The 16,017-nt window shown below is 63.0% G+C and overlaps 11 protein-coding genes across 11 annotated transcripts; 3 read left to right on the top strand and 8 right to left on the bottom strand.

Annotated features, from left to right (window-relative positions):
* Positions 1-13: 13 nt before the first annotated feature.
* Positions 14-424, top strand: OSTLU_7601 (predicted protein; the record flags this gene model as incomplete). Its single annotated transcript, XM_001421969.1, has 1 exon — positions 14-424. A coding segment is annotated over one exon (411 nt), but the record flags the coding sequence as incomplete, so codon positions are not given.
* Positions 425-468: 44 nt separating this feature from the next.
* Positions 469-1,981, bottom strand: OSTLU_28087 (predicted protein). The gene has a single exon (XM_001421842.1). It carries the CDS (start codon positions 1,905-1,907, stop codon positions 510-512), a length of 1,398 nt encoding a protein of 465 aa, XP_001421879.1. The 5' UTR covers positions 1,908-1,981; the 3' UTR covers positions 469-509.
* A 217-nt stretch (positions 1,982-2,198) lies between these two features.
* On the bottom strand, positions 2,199-2,957 carry OSTLU_6100 (predicted protein; the record flags this gene model as incomplete). The annotated part of the gene is made up of 1 exon (XM_001421841.1): positions 2,199-2,957. A coding segment is annotated over one exon (759 nt), but the record flags the coding sequence as incomplete, so codon positions are not given.
* Positions 2,958-3,141: 184 nt separating this feature from the next.
* OSTLU_28085 (predicted protein) lies at positions 3,142-4,612 on the bottom strand. Its single transcript, XM_001421840.1, has one exon. The coding sequence runs from the start codon at positions 4,210-4,212 to the stop codon at positions 3,319-3,321; it is 894 nt and encodes a 297-aa protein (XP_001421877.1). The 5' UTR covers positions 4,213-4,612; the 3' UTR covers positions 3,142-3,318.
* Positions 4,613-4,841: 229 nt separating this feature from the next.
* Positions 4,842-5,887, bottom strand: RPS4 (Ribosomal protein S4, component of cytosolic 80S ribosome and 40S small subunit; the record flags this gene model as incomplete). The annotated part of the gene is made up of 3 exons (XM_001421839.1): positions 4,842-5,341; positions 5,471-5,632; positions 5,788-5,887. The coding sequence occupies 3 exons, from the start codon at positions 5,885-5,887 to the stop codon at positions 4,842-4,844; spliced, it is 762 nt and encodes a 253-aa protein (XP_001421876.1).
* A 723-nt stretch (positions 5,888-6,610) lies between these two features.
* On the top strand, positions 6,611-7,366 carry OSTLU_18525 (predicted protein; the record flags this gene model as incomplete). Its single annotated transcript, XM_001421968.1, has 1 exon — positions 6,611-7,366. The coding sequence occupies one exon, from the start codon at positions 6,611-6,613 to the stop codon at positions 7,364-7,366; it is 756 nt and encodes a 251-aa protein (XP_001422005.1).
* Positions 7,367-7,483: 117 nt separating this feature from the next.
* Positions 7,484-8,049, bottom strand: OSTLU_28082 (predicted protein; the record flags this gene model as incomplete). The annotated part of the gene is made up of 2 exons (XM_001421838.1): positions 7,484-7,837; positions 7,990-8,049. 2 exons carry the CDS (start codon positions 8,047-8,049, stop codon positions 7,484-7,486), a joined length of 414 nt encoding a protein of 137 aa, XP_001421875.1.
* Positions 8,050-9,188: 1,139 nt separating this feature from the next.
* On the top strand, positions 9,189-10,070 carry OSTLU_93864 (predicted protein; the record flags this gene model as incomplete). The annotated part of the gene is made up of 1 exon (XM_001421967.1): positions 9,189-10,070. The coding sequence occupies one exon, from the start codon at positions 9,189-9,191 to the stop codon at positions 10,068-10,070; it is 882 nt and encodes a 293-aa protein (XP_001422004.1).
* A 217-nt stretch (positions 10,071-10,287) lies between these two features.
* OSTLU_9190 (predicted protein) lies at positions 10,288-10,632 on the bottom strand (the record flags this gene model as incomplete). Its single annotated transcript, XM_001421837.1, has 1 exon — positions 10,288-10,632. A coding segment is annotated over one exon (345 nt), but the record flags the coding sequence as incomplete, so codon positions are not given.
* A 2,946-nt stretch (positions 10,633-13,578) lies between these two features.
* On the bottom strand, positions 13,579-14,713 carry OSTLU_28079 (predicted protein; the record flags this gene model as incomplete). The annotated part of the gene is made up of 2 exons (XM_001421836.1): positions 13,579-14,397; positions 14,675-14,713. The coding sequence occupies 2 exons, from the start codon at positions 14,711-14,713 to the stop codon at positions 13,579-13,581; spliced, it is 858 nt and encodes a 285-aa protein (XP_001421873.1).
* A 226-nt stretch (positions 14,714-14,939) lies between these two features.
* OSTLU_5074 (DMT family transporter: glucose-6-phosphate/phosphate) lies at positions 14,940-15,931 on the bottom strand (the record flags this gene model as incomplete). Its single annotated transcript, XM_001421835.1, has 2 exons — positions 14,940-15,700; positions 15,850-15,931. Coding segments are annotated over 2 exons (843 nt in total), but the record flags the coding sequence as incomplete, so codon positions are not given.
* Positions 15,932-16,017: the final 86 nt, after the last annotated feature.

Genomic DNA, 16,017 nt, shown 5'->3' with positions numbered 1-16,017 from the left:
GGCGCGAAGGGGGGAGTTTTATCAAGTCGTGCGGACGCGCGGCGACGGGCGGTGCATGTTTCGGTCGCTCGCGCTCGGTTTAGCGGCGATCGCGAATCGCACGATGACGAGCGGGGAGGAGGAGTTCGAGGCGGATCAGTTGCGGTTGGCCGTGGCGGAAAGTTTGTGCCGGACGTCGGAGAAACGGGAAAATTTTAGTGAGGCGGTGATGGCGATTTCGTACGAGTACGGTTTGGAGCAATATTGTCGACGGATCCTGGACCCGTCGTTTTGGGGCGGCGAGCCGGAATTGTTAGTGATCGCGAGGTTGATTCGCCGACCGATCAAGGTGTTCATACACGCGAGTCAGGCGAAGAACGCGCAGGGCAGTGGGTTCGTGTCGATTCAGACGTACGGCGAGGAATTCGCGAAGGAGGGTAAGCGAAAGGCTATTAAGCTGCTCTACAACGGCGAAAATCACTACGATTTGCTAATCTAAAGTTATCCATTCGTCTCACGTCGCAAAGTCCTCACACCCAACGCGTTTCGTTCGTCACCGGGTTGTGCTCGTAAGGCTTACCTTCGGCGTCGTAGTATCGTACCCACGTCTCGGCTCCGTGAGGCGCCGGCGCGTAATGTGGCGTCACCGGCGCGTGTTGATACGCTTGTTGCTGCTGTGGCACGATGAACGGAGGTGTGTTCGCCGGCGCCGCGTGTAGAGGCGCTCCGCTTAATCCCCCTGTCGCGCGAGTGTCGCCCATTTCCATGACTTCGCGCACGTACGAGGCGCACAGTTGCGCGTTCGCGAGCGGCCCAGTAATCGCCACCACCGCGTGCGGCGATTTGTTATTCTTAATATCAACCCCACACGCCGTTACGGCGCGTAAATGTTTGATCATTTCACCACCCTTACCGACGACTCGTCCCTCGTTCCCGGCGCAAGGAACCTCGATAGTCGTCGCCGGCGCCGCGGTCGGCGCCGGCGCCGCGAGTCCCATCGCGGCCAGAGGCACCATGGCCATGCCATTCGGAAGTAACACTGCGCCTTGAGGCAAACCTTGTATCGGCAAAGCATGTGGTTGCATCTGTGGCGCCACAGCCGGCGCGCTCGGCGCCGCGAATCTATCTACTTGCAGCTGCAGCGTGTCGTGCACCATTTGATACGCGATTCTCACGCACTTGCGCTTTCCTTTTGCCGTGCACACGCCACTACCTTTAACGACGTGACAACTCGCCCCGCTCCTCGCGCTTATCTCTCGAATCGTCGCCGCGCCGCGACCGATCACGCGACCCTCTTTCCCCGGGCACGGAATCGCCACTTCGATTTCCTCCTCGTCGTCCCCCGAAATGACGCTTTCCGGCACCACGCTCACATCGATCCGTATCCCGGCGTTGACATCGCTCGGCACGTGCGCCGTTAACATCTCCATGATCTGTCCCGTGTTCGCCACCTCTTCGATCAGCGCCTTGGCGCGTTGCGTGCTCGCTCGCTTCTCCTCGCTCGTTCGCCGCGCGCCGCCCGCGCCGACGACGTTCGGCCGAACCACCGCCACGCCTTCATCGCGGCGAAATTCAACCACGCATCCGCACGTGTTCTCGATGTACTTGACATTTTCGCCACCCTTACCGATCACTCTGCCCGCGTTGTTATCGATGCGCACGAGCGTCTTGAAATCGTCGTCGCACGCGTCGCCGCCGCCGCCAACCGTCCCCGTCCCCGTCTCGCTCGATTTCGTCCGTTTCGTCGCCCGCGTCGACTCGTCGTCGGACGCGACGGCGTCGGCGTCCGCCGCGCGCCGTTCGCGCTTCACCGCGACGTCGTCGTCGGGTTTCGCGTCGACATCGTCGCGCGCGGTGGATTCTTTCTCGGTGGTTGGTTTTCGCTGCGCGCGCGCGGGCGCCGCGCGCGCGCGCCTCGCGGCGGGCATTTCGAGCGACTCGCGATCGCGCGCGACGTGCGGCGCGAGCGAGGCGCGACGCGAGCGGGACGCGCGAGTGGCGGTGTGACGGGCCGACGACGCGCGCGCGGCGGCTCGGGACGGTTTCGCGAAACGTTATATTACAGCGGCATGGCGCGCGTCGGCGCTCGCTCGCTCGGTGACGATGCGTGACGTCGTAGGTTTCGTAATGTACAGGCGGCGGCGGGGAGCGAGACGACGTCACAGCCTCGATCGAGGTTGGTCCCGGGCGGCCGGCGACGCCGCGCCGGCGACGCCGTCGACAAACTCTACTATTCGATTCAGCACCGTCCCGCTTCCCGGTTCCTGAAGAATCAAGTGGTGCATCCCCGGTAACTCTACGTATTGCTTCACCGCGCTCGATGCCTCGCACACGAGGCGCTCGCTCGCGGTTTTATCCGCGCACGCGTCCTCGGCGCCGTGCAGCGCCAAGAGCGGACACCTCAACTCTCCGTATCTCGCTCTGAGCGCCTTGAACCCGCGCAGGATCTCATACGCCGTGCGACAACGCACCGGTCCTAACTGCACGTACGGATCCGTGGCGTACGACTCTAAAGTCGCCGCATCGTTCGACATGTCTTCCAACCGCACCGCCGGCACCAAACGCGCGCGCGGCGCCCCTCTCGCCAACAGCGCCCCCATCGCCGCCTGCGCCCTCAGCACCGCGTTCCACTTCACGTCGATGCTCGCCGCCGTGAGCACTAAACCATCGATCAACCGCGCGTTCGCTCGAGCGTCGTTCGCCGCGACCGTCGCCGCGACGAGTCCCCCGAACGACTGTCCGCACAGCACCAGCGGTTCGCGTCCCGCTCGCCGCGCCCGCGTCATCTCACAAAACCCGCGCGCGTCCTCCACGACGTCCTCGAACTGTTCGAAGTATCCGGGCAAGCCCTCGGACGCGCCGTGTCCGACGCAATCGTACGTCACGACGCGCAGACCGGCGCTCGTGAGTCGTTTAAACAGGTTCGAGTAGCGCGTGGCGTGTTCGCCGATGCCGTGCAAAAACACGACGACGGCGCGCGGTTTGCGCTCGGGCGAGTACTCGTACGCGCATAAGAGTCTGTTCGTGCCGTGTCCGCGGTGCCAGCTCGCGGCGCACGGTCGGAGGCGCGCCATCGTGTGCGGTCGAGCCGAGTCGCGCCGAGCGTAACGGTTTCGTTTGAACGCGCGGGACGACGCGGGCGGGACGACGCAGTCGTAAAGTCGTCGTAAAGTCATCGTTATTCGTTACAAAGCGCAGATCGTGACGCGGATCGTGGATCGCGCGCGCGCGCGTCGTCGACGTCGAACGGCGTCGACGATCGATCGCGGGAAAGTCGAACTCGCTCGGCGGTGGGCGACGCGCTGACGAGGACGCCGAGAAGCCCGACTGGCCAAAATTTTACGCGTTCCCGCCGCCGCCTTTGTGCTCGTTGATGTAATCGATCAGTTCAGAGTCACTCGCAGCGTTGCGCTTGAGCGCGATCTCGAGCTCTTCCGAAGCTGGGGACGCGTCGCACGCCGCGCGGTACGCGGCTTCGTCGAGGCGCGCCGGGGCGCCCACCGCGACGCTCGCGGCGTCGGAGATGATTGTTTCCCCAAGATCACTCGCGGGCGTGTTCGCCAGCTCGTCGATGATGCGTTGGCCCACTAACAAGTAGTCCGCTCCCAAAACGCGCTTGACGGCGTCGACGTTCGCTAAACTGGCCACCATGATTTTCGTCTTTCCGCCGGCGGCTTTGGCGCGCGCCAAGGCGTCTCGCGCGAGCTCGTACCCGGGATCGGCGTTCGCGTCGAGCGATTTTTTGGACTTGTACCACGCGTTCAAGCGAGAGTAGTACAGTTGAACCACTGACGCGCCCGCATCGATCGCCGCGTTCGCTTGCTCGCGACAGTACACGTGCGACACGTGACACGCCACGCCGCGCGCCTCGAGCCTTCGCGTCGCCTCGATGCCCGCGTACGTCGCCGGAATCTTAAACAGCAGCTTATCCCTCGGCGTTTTCAGGTCATCACACAGCGCGAGCATCTCTATCGCCTTCTTCTCGCACGCGTCCGCGTCGTTCACCAACCACCATCCGAGCTCCACGCTCACCCGACCGTCCACCTTCGTCGACCACATGCTCGCCAAATTCGCCTTCGCCTTGTCCACCACGAAATCGACGTTCTCCGCGTTCAATCCTCCCGGTATCGCCGCCATCGCCCCCTCGACCGCCCCCGCGTCGCGTCCTCCGCTCTTCACGCTGTACAGCAGCACGCACGAGCTCACGACGCCCGCCCGCGGGCCCAAATCCATCGCGTTCGCCTCCGCCTCCGCCTCGCTCGCGAACTTTTTAGAATCCAGCACGAGATTACTGAACGCCCGCGCCGCGTCCAGCGCCGATCCCGCCGGCGCGCGCGTCGCGCCCGTCGTCACCGCGCATCGTCGCGCGTCTCTCCGCGCGTCGTTCGCGCGCGCGCATCGCGTCATCGCGTCGTTTCGTCGCCGCGCGTCGCCGCGATGGCGACGCTGACGCGGATGCGTCGTCGGCGATCGGTGCGCGCGCGCGTCGAGCGCGCGGCGCGCGGCGAGCATGTCGAGGGCGGTGCGATCGAGCGTTGTGATCGGGCGCGTGCGTGCGCGCGCGGGCGTCGAGCGCGTCGCGGTGTGACGACGCGACGACGACGACGACGCCAATTGCGTTTGCGCGCGCACGCATTCGACGCCCGCGGTCGTGGCAAAAAATAACGTCTTTTGTTGTGCGGTTCGGCTTGAAGAAAATCACAAATCTACCGGGCTATTGGATCCTCGCACGAAGCGCTTAAGGTGGTGATCGAAGACAGACGGACAGACGGTCGAGATAGATGCGTCGGACGATGCGTCGGACGAAATCATCGGACGCGAACGCGACTTCGAGAATCGCCGCTCGAGCGTCGTCTCGGCGCCTAGTGGCGCTCGTCGACGATGGAGAGCTTGATACCCTTACCCTTGGGCAAAGAAATCATCGGCTTGCTCCCGGTGCCGATCGCGAACACGTTCGTCGCGCGCGTCGCAAACTCTTGACCCGCGGCATCCTTCAAGTGCACGATTTCAAAGCTTCCGATGTGCTTTTCGCGGCGTTGAATCACCCCGACGCGACCGGCGTTGCGGCCGCCCGTGATCATGCACAACGCACCGACGTCAAACTTGACGAAATCGGTAATCTTGTTCGTCGCGATGTCAACCATGACGGAGTCACCCTCCTTGATGAGCGGATCGGGGTATCGAATCGTGCGTCCGTCGTGCAAGCCGACGCACGGCACGCCCTTATCCCCGAGCTTTTTGCTCTTCACCTTGCACAGCTTGTATTGCGCCTCGATGGCTTCGATGCGGTGCACGACGAATCGTCCCTTGTTATCGTAAATCAATCGGAAGTGTTCATCGCTCTTTTCGATGCTCACGACGTCTGTCAAAGTCAAAGTCGTCGTCCTTCGTCAGTCGTCCGGCGTCTCGCGCGTCGCGCAAGCCCTAAGCCAAGAGTCGAGATCGCTGAAATTCGCGCGTCGTTCGCGTCGCGTCGCCTCGATCCACGCACCCATGATCCCGCACGGGTAGCACTTATCCATGCGAATCTTCCCGTCCACCTTCACCACGCGCTGCATGAGAATCGTCGTCACTTCCTTGTACGTCAGCGCGTACTTCAAGCGGTTGCGAAGGATGAGGCACAGCGGCAAGCACTCGCGCGACTTGTGCGGACCTGCGCGCGATCGCGACGTCGAACGAACGGTCAGTGACGGTCGACGAGATATCGCTCGCGTCGATCGCGATCTCGATCGCGCGTCATCGCGCGCTCGCGAGGCGCGCGCGTCGCCCATCGTCCCGCGCGCGCGAAACCCTTCGCGCGACACGCACCGGGCGACGGTTTCGGGGCGAAGACGCCGCCGAGCTTGTCGAGCATCCAGTGCTTGGGCGCATTGAGACGCTTCAAATGCTTTTTGAGGCCACGGGCCATGTTGCCTAAACACGCGCGTCGCGTAGAGACGGAGCGCGAGACGCGCGCGCCCGCGATCGGCGGCCGCATCGCATCGACGAGGGTCTACGCCGCGACGGGTGACCACCGAGGGCGGATCCGAAATAAAATATACCACTAAACGGACCCAAACTACTTAACGCGGACTCAAACGAGGTTACGTATTTAACATTCACTTTACGGTAGATGGACAAAAAACAAAAAACGCGACGAGACTTTTTTTTGTGCATTTTTTTCCGTTCTTCAAGCGCGGACAAAAATAATAATACCGCTCCAAAAGCCACCTCTCGAATCACGAACCGTCGAGTCCCTTTTTTCCATCTCGCCTGCCGCTACTGTTTACCCACACAACTAACGAAAATGTCCCACTAGCGCTAATGAAACAGATTATATTAATGACCACGCGCGCGTCGCGGGCGCGCGCGTCGGCGTCGGCGACACCGCGCACGCGCGCGCGCGCCGACGACGCGCGACGACGAGATGACGACGACGACGATGGCGCGCGTCGCGATCGCGCGCGCGCGCGTCGCGTCGTCGTCCGGCGCGCGCGCGGCGACGGCGACGGCGACGGCGACGGCGACGCGACGGCGACGCGCGACGCGCGCGCGCGCGCTGGACGACGCGAGCGAGGACGAGGTCGCGCGCGCGATCGACGCGTCGATCGAAACGCTCGAGGCGCGAACGGCGCGGGAGATCGAGGCGATGATGGCGAGCGACGCGAGCGTGCGGGCGGAGGCGGAGCGGGCGGGGCGGGACGCGCGCGACGTCGCGGCGCGGGAGATCGAAAAGGTTGAACAGATGGAGCGAGAGCGCGTGCGAACGACGTTTGAGGAGGTGCAGATGAAGACGGAAGCGAGTCAGTCGAAGGCGGAGCGCGCGGCGGAGGAGACGCTGGCGTTGAAGCGAGACGCGGTGGAGCGCGCCGAGGCGAAGATGCGGGCGTTGGACGCCGAACGCGCGGCGTTGCGGGAGGAATTAGCGAAAGAAGACGCGTCTGGTGGGAACGGTGCGGGCGATAAGTGGGCGGACGGGACGTCGATCGATGAGGCGGCGGAGAAGGCGGAGAGCGCGAAGTCAGCCGCCGTCGGCGGCGCGTCGGGCGCTTTATTGGCGACGCCTTTGATTGTGTCGCAGGGCGGCGGCTTGGTGTCCATCGGCATCGTCGCCGTGTCGTGCGCGGTGTTCGGGGTCACGTATCGGTACGCTGTGAGACGAGATCTGGGGAATAACGAGCTCAAGGGTGGCGTCGTCGGCGCGTTTGGATTGGCGCGCGGTTTGAGCGCCGCCGACGTCTATCTACGCGCCGCGTCTCTGAACGGCGACGCCGATTTCGCGACGTACGCGCAAGCGGCGCTCTTAGCGGGTCAAGGCGTGCTGACGTACGCCTTCGCCGCGCTCGCGCTCGAGCAAGCGTTCGCGCGAGGGATTTTAAAGCCATTCGGCGAGCCGCCGCGAGAGTGAAAAGTTTTGTTTCATCGATTGATAGTCATAAAAAATTAATCGCGTGGCGCGCCGACCGACCGACCGACCGACTCGCCGCGCGCGCGATGTTATCATCCCACCCCACCGCGCGCGTCATCACAATCGGGGAATGATGAAGAGCAAGCCGATGAGCGCCACCGACGCCGCGAGGGCGTAAATCGCCGTTTGCAATTCCTGCGGCGACTTCAGCGCGAATCGTCGCTCACCGCACGCCGGGCATCGCTTCCCCTCCGCCCACGCCCCCTTCGAGCCGTCGTAGACGTATCCACACCCTTGGCACACCCACAATTTACCGTCCACGTAGTACGGCTCGCCCGGGACGGCTTTCGCCGCCGCCGCGGGTTTCGCCTTGGCTTTGAACCGGCTCTTCGTCGCCGGCGCGCTCTCGGCCTCGGCCGCGGGTTTCTTCCCAAACAGCGCGCGCGTCTGCGCGTTGCCTCGCGCGCTTCGCTGCTCGATCCATCGCGCGCGCGCGTCGTTCGTCAGTCTTTCGTCGCGACAGCGGGACACGTCATTGCCGCGTGATCGCTCGCGTTCGTCGCCGCGACGGCGCGCGAACGCGCTCTGCGCGCGCGAACGCGCCGTCTGCGCTCTAAACGCACCTTGACGGTGAATCGCGCGGGCGCGCGGAGGGCAACGGTGGACGTCGAGACGGCGAACATCGCGGATAGGGCGGCGAGGTGTGCGGGACGCGGCGGCGACGACGACGAAGACGAAGACGCGCGATGACGGCGCGCGTCACTCGCGCCGCGCGACGGCGAATAACGCGTGAAAAGCGTCGACGACGCCGGTTCCAGCGCGAGCGTCGACTTCGACGAGGGTCAGATGGCGGAGCGAATCGAGCGCGCGCGCGAGCGACGCCCCGCGCGGCGGCTCGACGAGGACGAAGGCGACGTCGAGCGGATTCGTCGTCAGCACCGCCGCGCACGCGGCTTTGACGTCGCGCAGCAGCGCGAATGGATCGTCTCGCGGCGTCGGTCTCGGCTTTCGCGCGCGACGGTCGACGGTCGTCGCGGCGTCGATTCGGTCGACGCCCGAGCGCCGACGCGTCGCGAAGAGCACGCGGACGACGCCGCGCGTCTCGCCGCGCCGCGCGTCGACGATCTCGCGAAGCCCGCGCTCGATGGCTCGCGCGTCGACGTCTCCGAGCGTCTGATCGAGGACGTAGACGACGCCGTCGGCGCGTCTGTACGCCGCGGCGCGACACGCCGCGTGCGCCGCGGCGCCGCTCGGATCGAAAAACCGTCCGCGCGCGCGCGCCGGCGCGCGCGCTTCGCCACCGTCCTCGTCGCCGTCCGAGCGCTCGAGCGCGCACGACATCACGCCGAAATCCATCCCGATCGTCCGCGTCGCGCGCCGATCCTCGCTCGCGTCCGCGTTCGCGCATCCGCGTCGACGCCGCGACTCGGCGAAGAATCGCCGCACGAGCGCCGTTTTCCCGCACCCGCTCGCCCCAGCCGTGGCCAACGTCGCGACCGCGCCGACCGCGCTCGCGTCGGACGCGCAAAACGCCCTCAGCGCGTCGCGCGCCGTCGTGGGATCGCGCGCGAGCGCGCGAGCGCGCCGCACGCGTCGCGCGTAATCGCTCCCCATGACGCTCAAACGAACCGTCGCGACGCGTTTCCGGCGCGTTCGCGCGTCCGCGCGTCCTCGCGAACCGCCTCGCGCGTCGTCGCGCGCGTCGCGTCGCGCGCCGCGTCGACGGCCGCGACGGGACCGCGCCGAAAACGCGTCGCGTCGCGCGATGACGACGTCGCGCCATAAATTTAGAACGTCGATTGATCTCCGCACACCGCGACGCATGTCCCGCGCGCCGGTCGCGTCGAGCGACGGCGACGACGCGCGTCGCGCGCGTCGCAACGCGCAGGCGCGCGCGCTGTGTCGGCGCGCGTGCGAGCTGCTGAACCTCCCGATCGACACCGCGGTGACGGCGCTGGCGAACGTTTTAAAGTTTTATAAACGGCGCGACGCGATCGAGCGCGCGAGCGAGGACGAGGCGCGGAAGCGCGCGAAAGTCTCGCCCGAATTGGTCGTGCAGGCGGGGATCTACCTGGCGTGTAAGCTGGAGGAGTCGGTGGTGCGGTTGGCGGACGTCGTGGCGGCGACGGCGGCGACGCTCGACGGCGAGGACGGAACGGTGGCGCTGGATGATCGCGCGGACGTGCGGTTGAGCGAGGCGGACGCGAGAGAACGGGCGGAGGGTGAAATGCTGGCTGGGTACGCGGTCGTGGGTCGTGGGGCGGGAGATGAGGGTGCGGAGGCGATGAACGCGGCGCGCGACGGCGACGCGATGAACGCGGCGACGGGGGCGTTGTATTACGCGTACAAGGATCGAATCTTAGTTTTGGAGCAAGAGATGCTTCGCGCGATGGAATATGAGTTGAACACGGCGCAACCGCACGTGTACATGTTTCACATCGTACATGTGATCGGAGGTAGTAGGGAATTGGCGTGCGCGGCGAGCGCGACGCTGTTGGATGCCCTCTTCGCGACGGCGGAGCCCGTGGGGGAAGAGGAGGCGCCGACGATCGCGGCGGCGGCAGTGCGCCGCGCGAGCGTCAATTTGAAGTGTGAAAAAGACTTGAAGTCTGCGAATGGGAAAATGTGGTACGAGATTTTGGGGTTCGACGCCGCGGCGATGGACGCGGTCGAAGAGCGCCTACGAGAAGGAAGCGCGACGTGACGTGATACAAGCTTCGTTACAAAATTTCCCGCGCGCGCGCGCGGGGGGCGTCACGTTCGTTATAATAGTTATACTGTACAGTAGTAGTAGTTGCATCGCACGGATCACGTTTTCAGTGTCCGGGCCTCGACGCCGTGTTCATCGTCTCACCCTCGAAGCCTTCGTATTCGTCGAGAAAGATGGAATACAAAAGCGAGCGCAACGTGCTCGGGTAGAATGGTTTCCCGAGTGAACCATCACATCCAGCTTCCGTGACCGCAAGTGTATGCTCGGGTCCGACGTTTGCGCTCAAGGCGACGATCAGATTACGCTTGTACCCAGGCGGGGCGCTTTGTTCCATCTCGCGAATTCGCCTCGTCGCGTCGTTTCCATCCATCACGGGCATCATCATGTCCATGAAAATGACGTCGTAAGGTTTGGAGTTCCCACGAATGGTGTCTTCGACTTTGTGCGTCGCGATCAAACCATTCTCAGCGACATCGACGAATACGTTACATCTTTTCATCGAGTGAATCGCCACTTGCTGATTCAGCCTGTTGTCTTCGACGAGGAGCACGCGCATGGAGCTGATGTCGATGTCAGGCTGCTCTGCGCTAGACTTGGGCGCACGTTTGGAGTCACTTGAAGTTCTCTCACTTCTCATCATAGAGTTTTCAGCGAGACTCGAAGTGCTCTCGTCTCTCCCTCCGAGACCGCGTGTTCTCATCGCGTTCTCGTCGACTTCGCCGTTCTTCGCGTCCGCCGCGAGGTATTCGAGCGTCTCGATGAACGCTGACATCGCTATCGGCTTCATGATGGCTCGCTTACACGCGGAATGCGGCAAGTCTTTCATTCTCGAAGACTTGGATATGATCAAGATGTGAGGTTCGGGATCGATCGAATTCAACCAGCTTTCGTGTGCGAAATACTGCTCTTCTTCGATGCACAACACCGCGGGTCTGTTTGCCTTGTGCGAGTGTCGCACGTAATGCTCCACTTGTTCGCGATCCTGAGCGTCTTCGAGACCAACTTCGAGCATATCTTGCACGTTAACTTGATAGCACGCTAAAATATTTCGAACGGTGCGCATTTGCAAGCCAGGGCGAAGCCCGATGAGCACCTTCAAGTCTCGCGGCGCCGTGTGTTGTTTCTCCGTCGCCTTGTACCCGAGCGGAAGCGTGATGTTGAACTTTGTGCCGACGTCTTCTCGAGACGTGAAGTCGATAACGCCTCCCATGAGCTCGATGATAGTCTTCGTGATAGTAAGACCGAGACCGGTGCCTTGCACACGGAGCGCGGAGTAGTCGGACTGCTGGCTGAACGGCACGAAGACAGCGCTCTGTTTCTCTTCCGGAATGCCCACACCGTTGTCCTCGACGGAAAACGTCAGGCGCGCCTCCTGCTCCTCGAGATAGCCGCGAACATCGATTATGACGTTCCCTGATCGATCGAGATTACTGGAAAACTTCAACGCGTTGTTCACGACGTTCACAAGACATTGACGCAAACGGAAAAAGTCACTCTTGTACGTCATGCGAAACAAGCTCGGATCGATGCGCACGAAGACGTTTCCAGTGTAGTCTTGACGCTGAGAGATGCTCAAAGTTTGATCTATGAGCTCTTCGATGGTGAAATCGTCGTTGGTCAGCTCTAGCCCATGCGCCTGGTCGACTTCGGCGCCCTTGCGGTTGAACTTGGCGTAGTCCAGGACTTGATTAATCAACCCGAGCAACGCCTCGGCTGAGGTGAGGGAATTTTTGATAAAGCCGTCGGCGACATCCGTCAACTCACCGGATTCCACCGCCAAGGTGTTGAAGCCTATCACGGAGTTCAGAGGCATGCGCAATTCGTGAGTGATGTTGAAGAAGAAATCTCGCTGCATTTTGGTCAAGCGCTCGATGTCAGCCATCTCTTCGTCACGAGCGGCGTCGAGGACGCGAATGTTCCCGGCGGAGAGCAATAGGCAGTACGCCGCCTTGGTCAACACGTCACAACTCAAAAACCACTCGTGTTCGGCGCTCGTATCGATGTAGTTCAGCTCTTTTGCCATGAAGACCAAGGGGAACGACGTCCAGCACACCGTCTTGGCGATGGCGAGGATGACAAATCTCGTGCGATCGCCCTTGGTGAGCTCGTTCGCGAGCACCTCGCGAAAGAGTTGAATGCACGTAGTGATGACGTACATGAAGCAACCGATTGACACGGTGAGAAGCATACCTCGCACCGTGCCGTTCATTTCATTCACCAGCATGCCGGTGATGAGCATGATTTCATCCGCGACGCAGATGGCGTACATTTCCGTGCGAAATCTCGACTTTGCTCCGCCGACGACGAGAGCGTGAAGTTGAAACACCAAAATCAGCAGCACGGGCGTCGTGAAAATCCACTCCAAATATCGCAACAGCGAGTAGTACGTCCCTTCAATGCTCTTCATGAGCAAATCCGACCCTTGAACCATCAAATAGTGCGTGTAACACGCGATAATCGTGATGTACATAACCGTCGAACTCACTCTTCGCCTCTGTCTCGACGCCGTCCACATGATATCGTTCAACCCAATGCTCGCGCACACCGCGAACACCGTGAGCGCCATCAGCGACGTCGATCCACACACCTCTGCCTCCAGTCGCACCACGCCGTGATCCATGTACGTTCGCAAATTCGCCGCCGCCGCTCCGCTCGCGTTCCCCGCGTTCAATCCGCTCCCTCGCGCGCGTTCCTCCGTCATCATCACCCGTTCCCCGGTCGTCACGTCCAGCACGTGTCTCGACCGAATCAACCTCGGCGTAAACGCGCTAAACTTTTCTCCCTCGCGATCGCGTATCCACTCCGTGAGCACGACGAAGGACAAAAACAACACCGTCAGCGCGCTCAACCGCACCCCCGTGCCGTCCACCCGTCCCCGCGCGAACGCTCGCCACGTCCTCGCGTCTCGCGCGCCCGCGCTCATCCTTCGCTCCCGTCGCGCGTCGATCGGCGTTGATTTCGATCGCGCCATCGCTCGCGCGTCGTCGTCGCTCGCGCGTCGCGCCGTCGTCGACGCGCCGAGGCCGTTCGGATCGTCGCGATTCGTCGACCGTCGCGCGCCGCGCGCGGCGAGATCGCTCGTCGAGCTCGGGCGCGCGACGTCGGCGCGATCGGATCGAAGTTTTGCGGCGCCTCGCATGTCGAGCGCGCGTCGAGAGGCGCTCCGCGGCGCGCGCGCCGGCGTGTGCTGACGTGGATGCAATCAATCGCGCGCTTTTTCGCGTCGGCGTCGAGATTTTCGAGGGCGCGATGTCGTATGGGTAAACAGTGCGCGGTGGGGAAGTGGGGAACGAAGCGTCGAGCGTCGAGGACTGGCGTCGACGGCGCCGCGAAAGCGCGACGGGGGGGCGCGCGAGCGGCGGCGCGAGTGAATGTTGCGCTGCTATGTCAATTTCAAGTGTCGCGCGGCGAAGAGTGAGAAGAGGTTTGGACGCTCGGGACGCGCTCATGAGCCGAGACGCGGCGGAGACGTCTAATCGCCGAAAAATCACCCAGCCGTCCGTTAAAGGAAAGCAGAGTCGTCAACGGTGCTGTGCTGTTGGGTTTGGGCTAGAAATTCTTCGGCCTCGCGGACGACGCCCTCGTTACCGCTCGCCATGCCGAATTTCAGAGCGCTTTCGAACGCCGCGCGGGCGAGTTGGATTTTATCGAGTCTCTTTAAGCACTCGCCTCGGTAGGCGAAAGTCGTGCTCAAGATGGCGGACTCGGCCTCGACCCCGTTCACGATTCGCTCGGCGTTTTGAAGCTCTTCCAGAGCCTCTTTCCACTGCTCTTTCTCCATGTAGCAGTACGCGACGCGATTGTAGGTGGCGCCGACAAACTCGTTCGCCCCGAGCACTTCAAACTTTCCTATGCCCAGGCGAAGCGAGCGAAGCGCTTCTTTATAGTTCCCTTCTTGTCTAAAAATTTCCCCTTGCGCTGCGTAGAGATCTCCCATGCGACCGGCTAAATCCTGCACCATAAACCGAGGCATCCCGGCTTTCCCGTCGTGCACCTTGCAAATATCGAGCGCCTTCTTCAGCGTCCTCTTCGCGCAATCAACGTAATCAGACTCCTCTTCCGCCTCTTCTTTACCATTATCTTTCGCCGCGTCCTCTCCGCTCTCGCTCGCCTCTACCGTCCCGCTCTCCGTCCGTCCCGCCGCCTTCTCCATGTACGCGTCCGCGAGCACCCTCAACGCTATCCCGTGCACCGTCGGCGGCGCCACCACCCTCGAGCACAGCGCGTCCGTGCTCTTCATCATTTTTATCGCCGTGTCTACCTTTCCATCGTCTAACGCCGTCCGCGCGTTCTCCACGCTTCGCATCACCAGCGCCGGCACCTGTTTCGTCCGTCGCGCGCGCGTCCCGCTCGGGTCAGTCCTCGCGCGCCTTCCCGTCGCGTCTCGCGCGTCCCTCTTCGCCGCTCTCGTCCGTTCGCGCGCGCGTCGCGCGTCTATTGACGTTATCGTTCGCGTCTTCGTCGCCGATCGCCCTTCGCGCGCGTCCGCGCGTCGTCGCGCGCGTTTTCATCGCGCGTCGCGGCGCTCGAGCCCTGGGGCGTCGCGACGACGCGCGAGCGCGCGCGTCGCGTCGCGTCGCGTCGCGTCGCGTTCGCACCTGGCGCGGGTCCATGCGACTGAGATCACCCGGAGGCATCTCGCGCGAGCGCAGCGGGCGTCGCGGGCGTCGCGCGCGCGCGTGTGCGGGACGAGCGATGGGGCGACGGGCTTGAGGTTTTGCAGGCCCCGTCGCGGCGCCGGGGTTTCGCGAGGCGAAGGACGCGAATCGGATTGCACGACTACTTTCCAGCGGCTGATTCCTCGTCCGCCGAAGCGCGACGAGGCGCGGCGGTGGCGACGGCGCGATCGCGCATCTCGGCGCGAGCGTAGAGGAACATGCCGCAAAGAGCGACGAGCAAACCGAAGACGTTCTTGGCGACGATTGGGTCGCCGACGACGGCGAAACCGAAACCGAGGATGAGCATGGTTTTCAAATGACCGACGACTTGGTAGGTGACGGCGGAGCACTTGCCGATGACGGCGAAAGTGGCGAAATTTACCGCGATGGCGAGACCGCACGAGATGAAGGCGACGATGAGGACCTCGTTGGAGTACCTCGACTCGAGGATGTTACCTCCGTTCAGGACGCCGTCCACGGGCGGGGCTAGGATCATGAGCGTCATCGCCATCCACGGTGCCGACGCGCATAGCAGCTGCGTTGAGCTGATTTGATGCTTTTGTTGCATCGATCCGGTCAATATCTGTCCTAACGCCGTGGTGACCACGGATAACCCCCCGACGACGCTCCCCGTCGCGTTGAGCTGCACATCCGTCACCGTCGACGCCCCGACGCCGAGGAGCAGCACCAACAAACTCATCTTCACCCCAGCGCTGAATTTCTTGTTAAAATACGTTATCTGTAACCCCACGGTGACGGGAATGATGCTCAGTTTCGTCATCTGATAAAACCCCACCGAATTAAATCCTAGCGATAAGTTCAACAGCGCGATCGACGCGCTGTTCAACACGCCAAACTTCACCACCTCCGCCCTCCCCACCGACTTCTTTTCAAAGTACCCCATCCTCGCCGCCGCGCGAAGCACCAACGCCGTGAGCACCATGTGCATCGCCGTCAAAAATGTCACTGCGATCGCCATCGCGCCGCGTTTCTCCGTCGTCAGTCGCCCCGCGTCTCGCGAAATTTCCAAAAATCCAAAACTCCGGAAACGCGTCCGGACGCGAGCGGACGCCCTCCGGCCTCGCGCGCGCCCTCGCGCGTCGCGCGCGACGCACCCTCTCTGAACCCGAGAATGCTGATCAAGTGTTTGTTCACGATCACGAGCGACACGCTGCTGACGACGCTCAGCGTCAGCGCGAACGCCGCGCTCACGCCGTCGTTCGCATCTTGAACCGTCGTCGTCGCGTTCGTCGTCGCGCGCGTCGACGTCGGCGCCTCCGAGC

Source organism: Ostreococcus lucimarinus, chromosome 16 (genome assembly GCF_000092065.1).
Source record: "Ostreococcus lucimarinus CCE9901 chromosome 16, complete sequence".
In the NCBI taxonomy this organism is placed as follows: Eukaryota; Viridiplantae; Chlorophyta; class Mamiellophyceae; order Mamiellales; family Bathycoccaceae; genus Ostreococcus; species Ostreococcus sp. 'lucimarinus'.
The sequence above is the reverse complement of the archived record's forward strand: the minus strand, read 5'-3'. Positions and strand labels throughout refer to the sequence as shown.

Excerpts from the sequence above, each read along its gene's own strand:
- OSTLU_28087 (XM_001421842.1), bottom strand. The coding sequence starts at position 1,907 with ATGCCCGCCGCGAGGCGCGCGCGCGCGGCGCCCGCGCGCGCGCAGCGA.
- OSTLU_28085 (XM_001421840.1), bottom strand. The coding sequence starts at position 4,212 with ATGGATTTGGGCCCGCGGGCGGGCGTCGTGAGCTCGTGCGTGCTGCTG.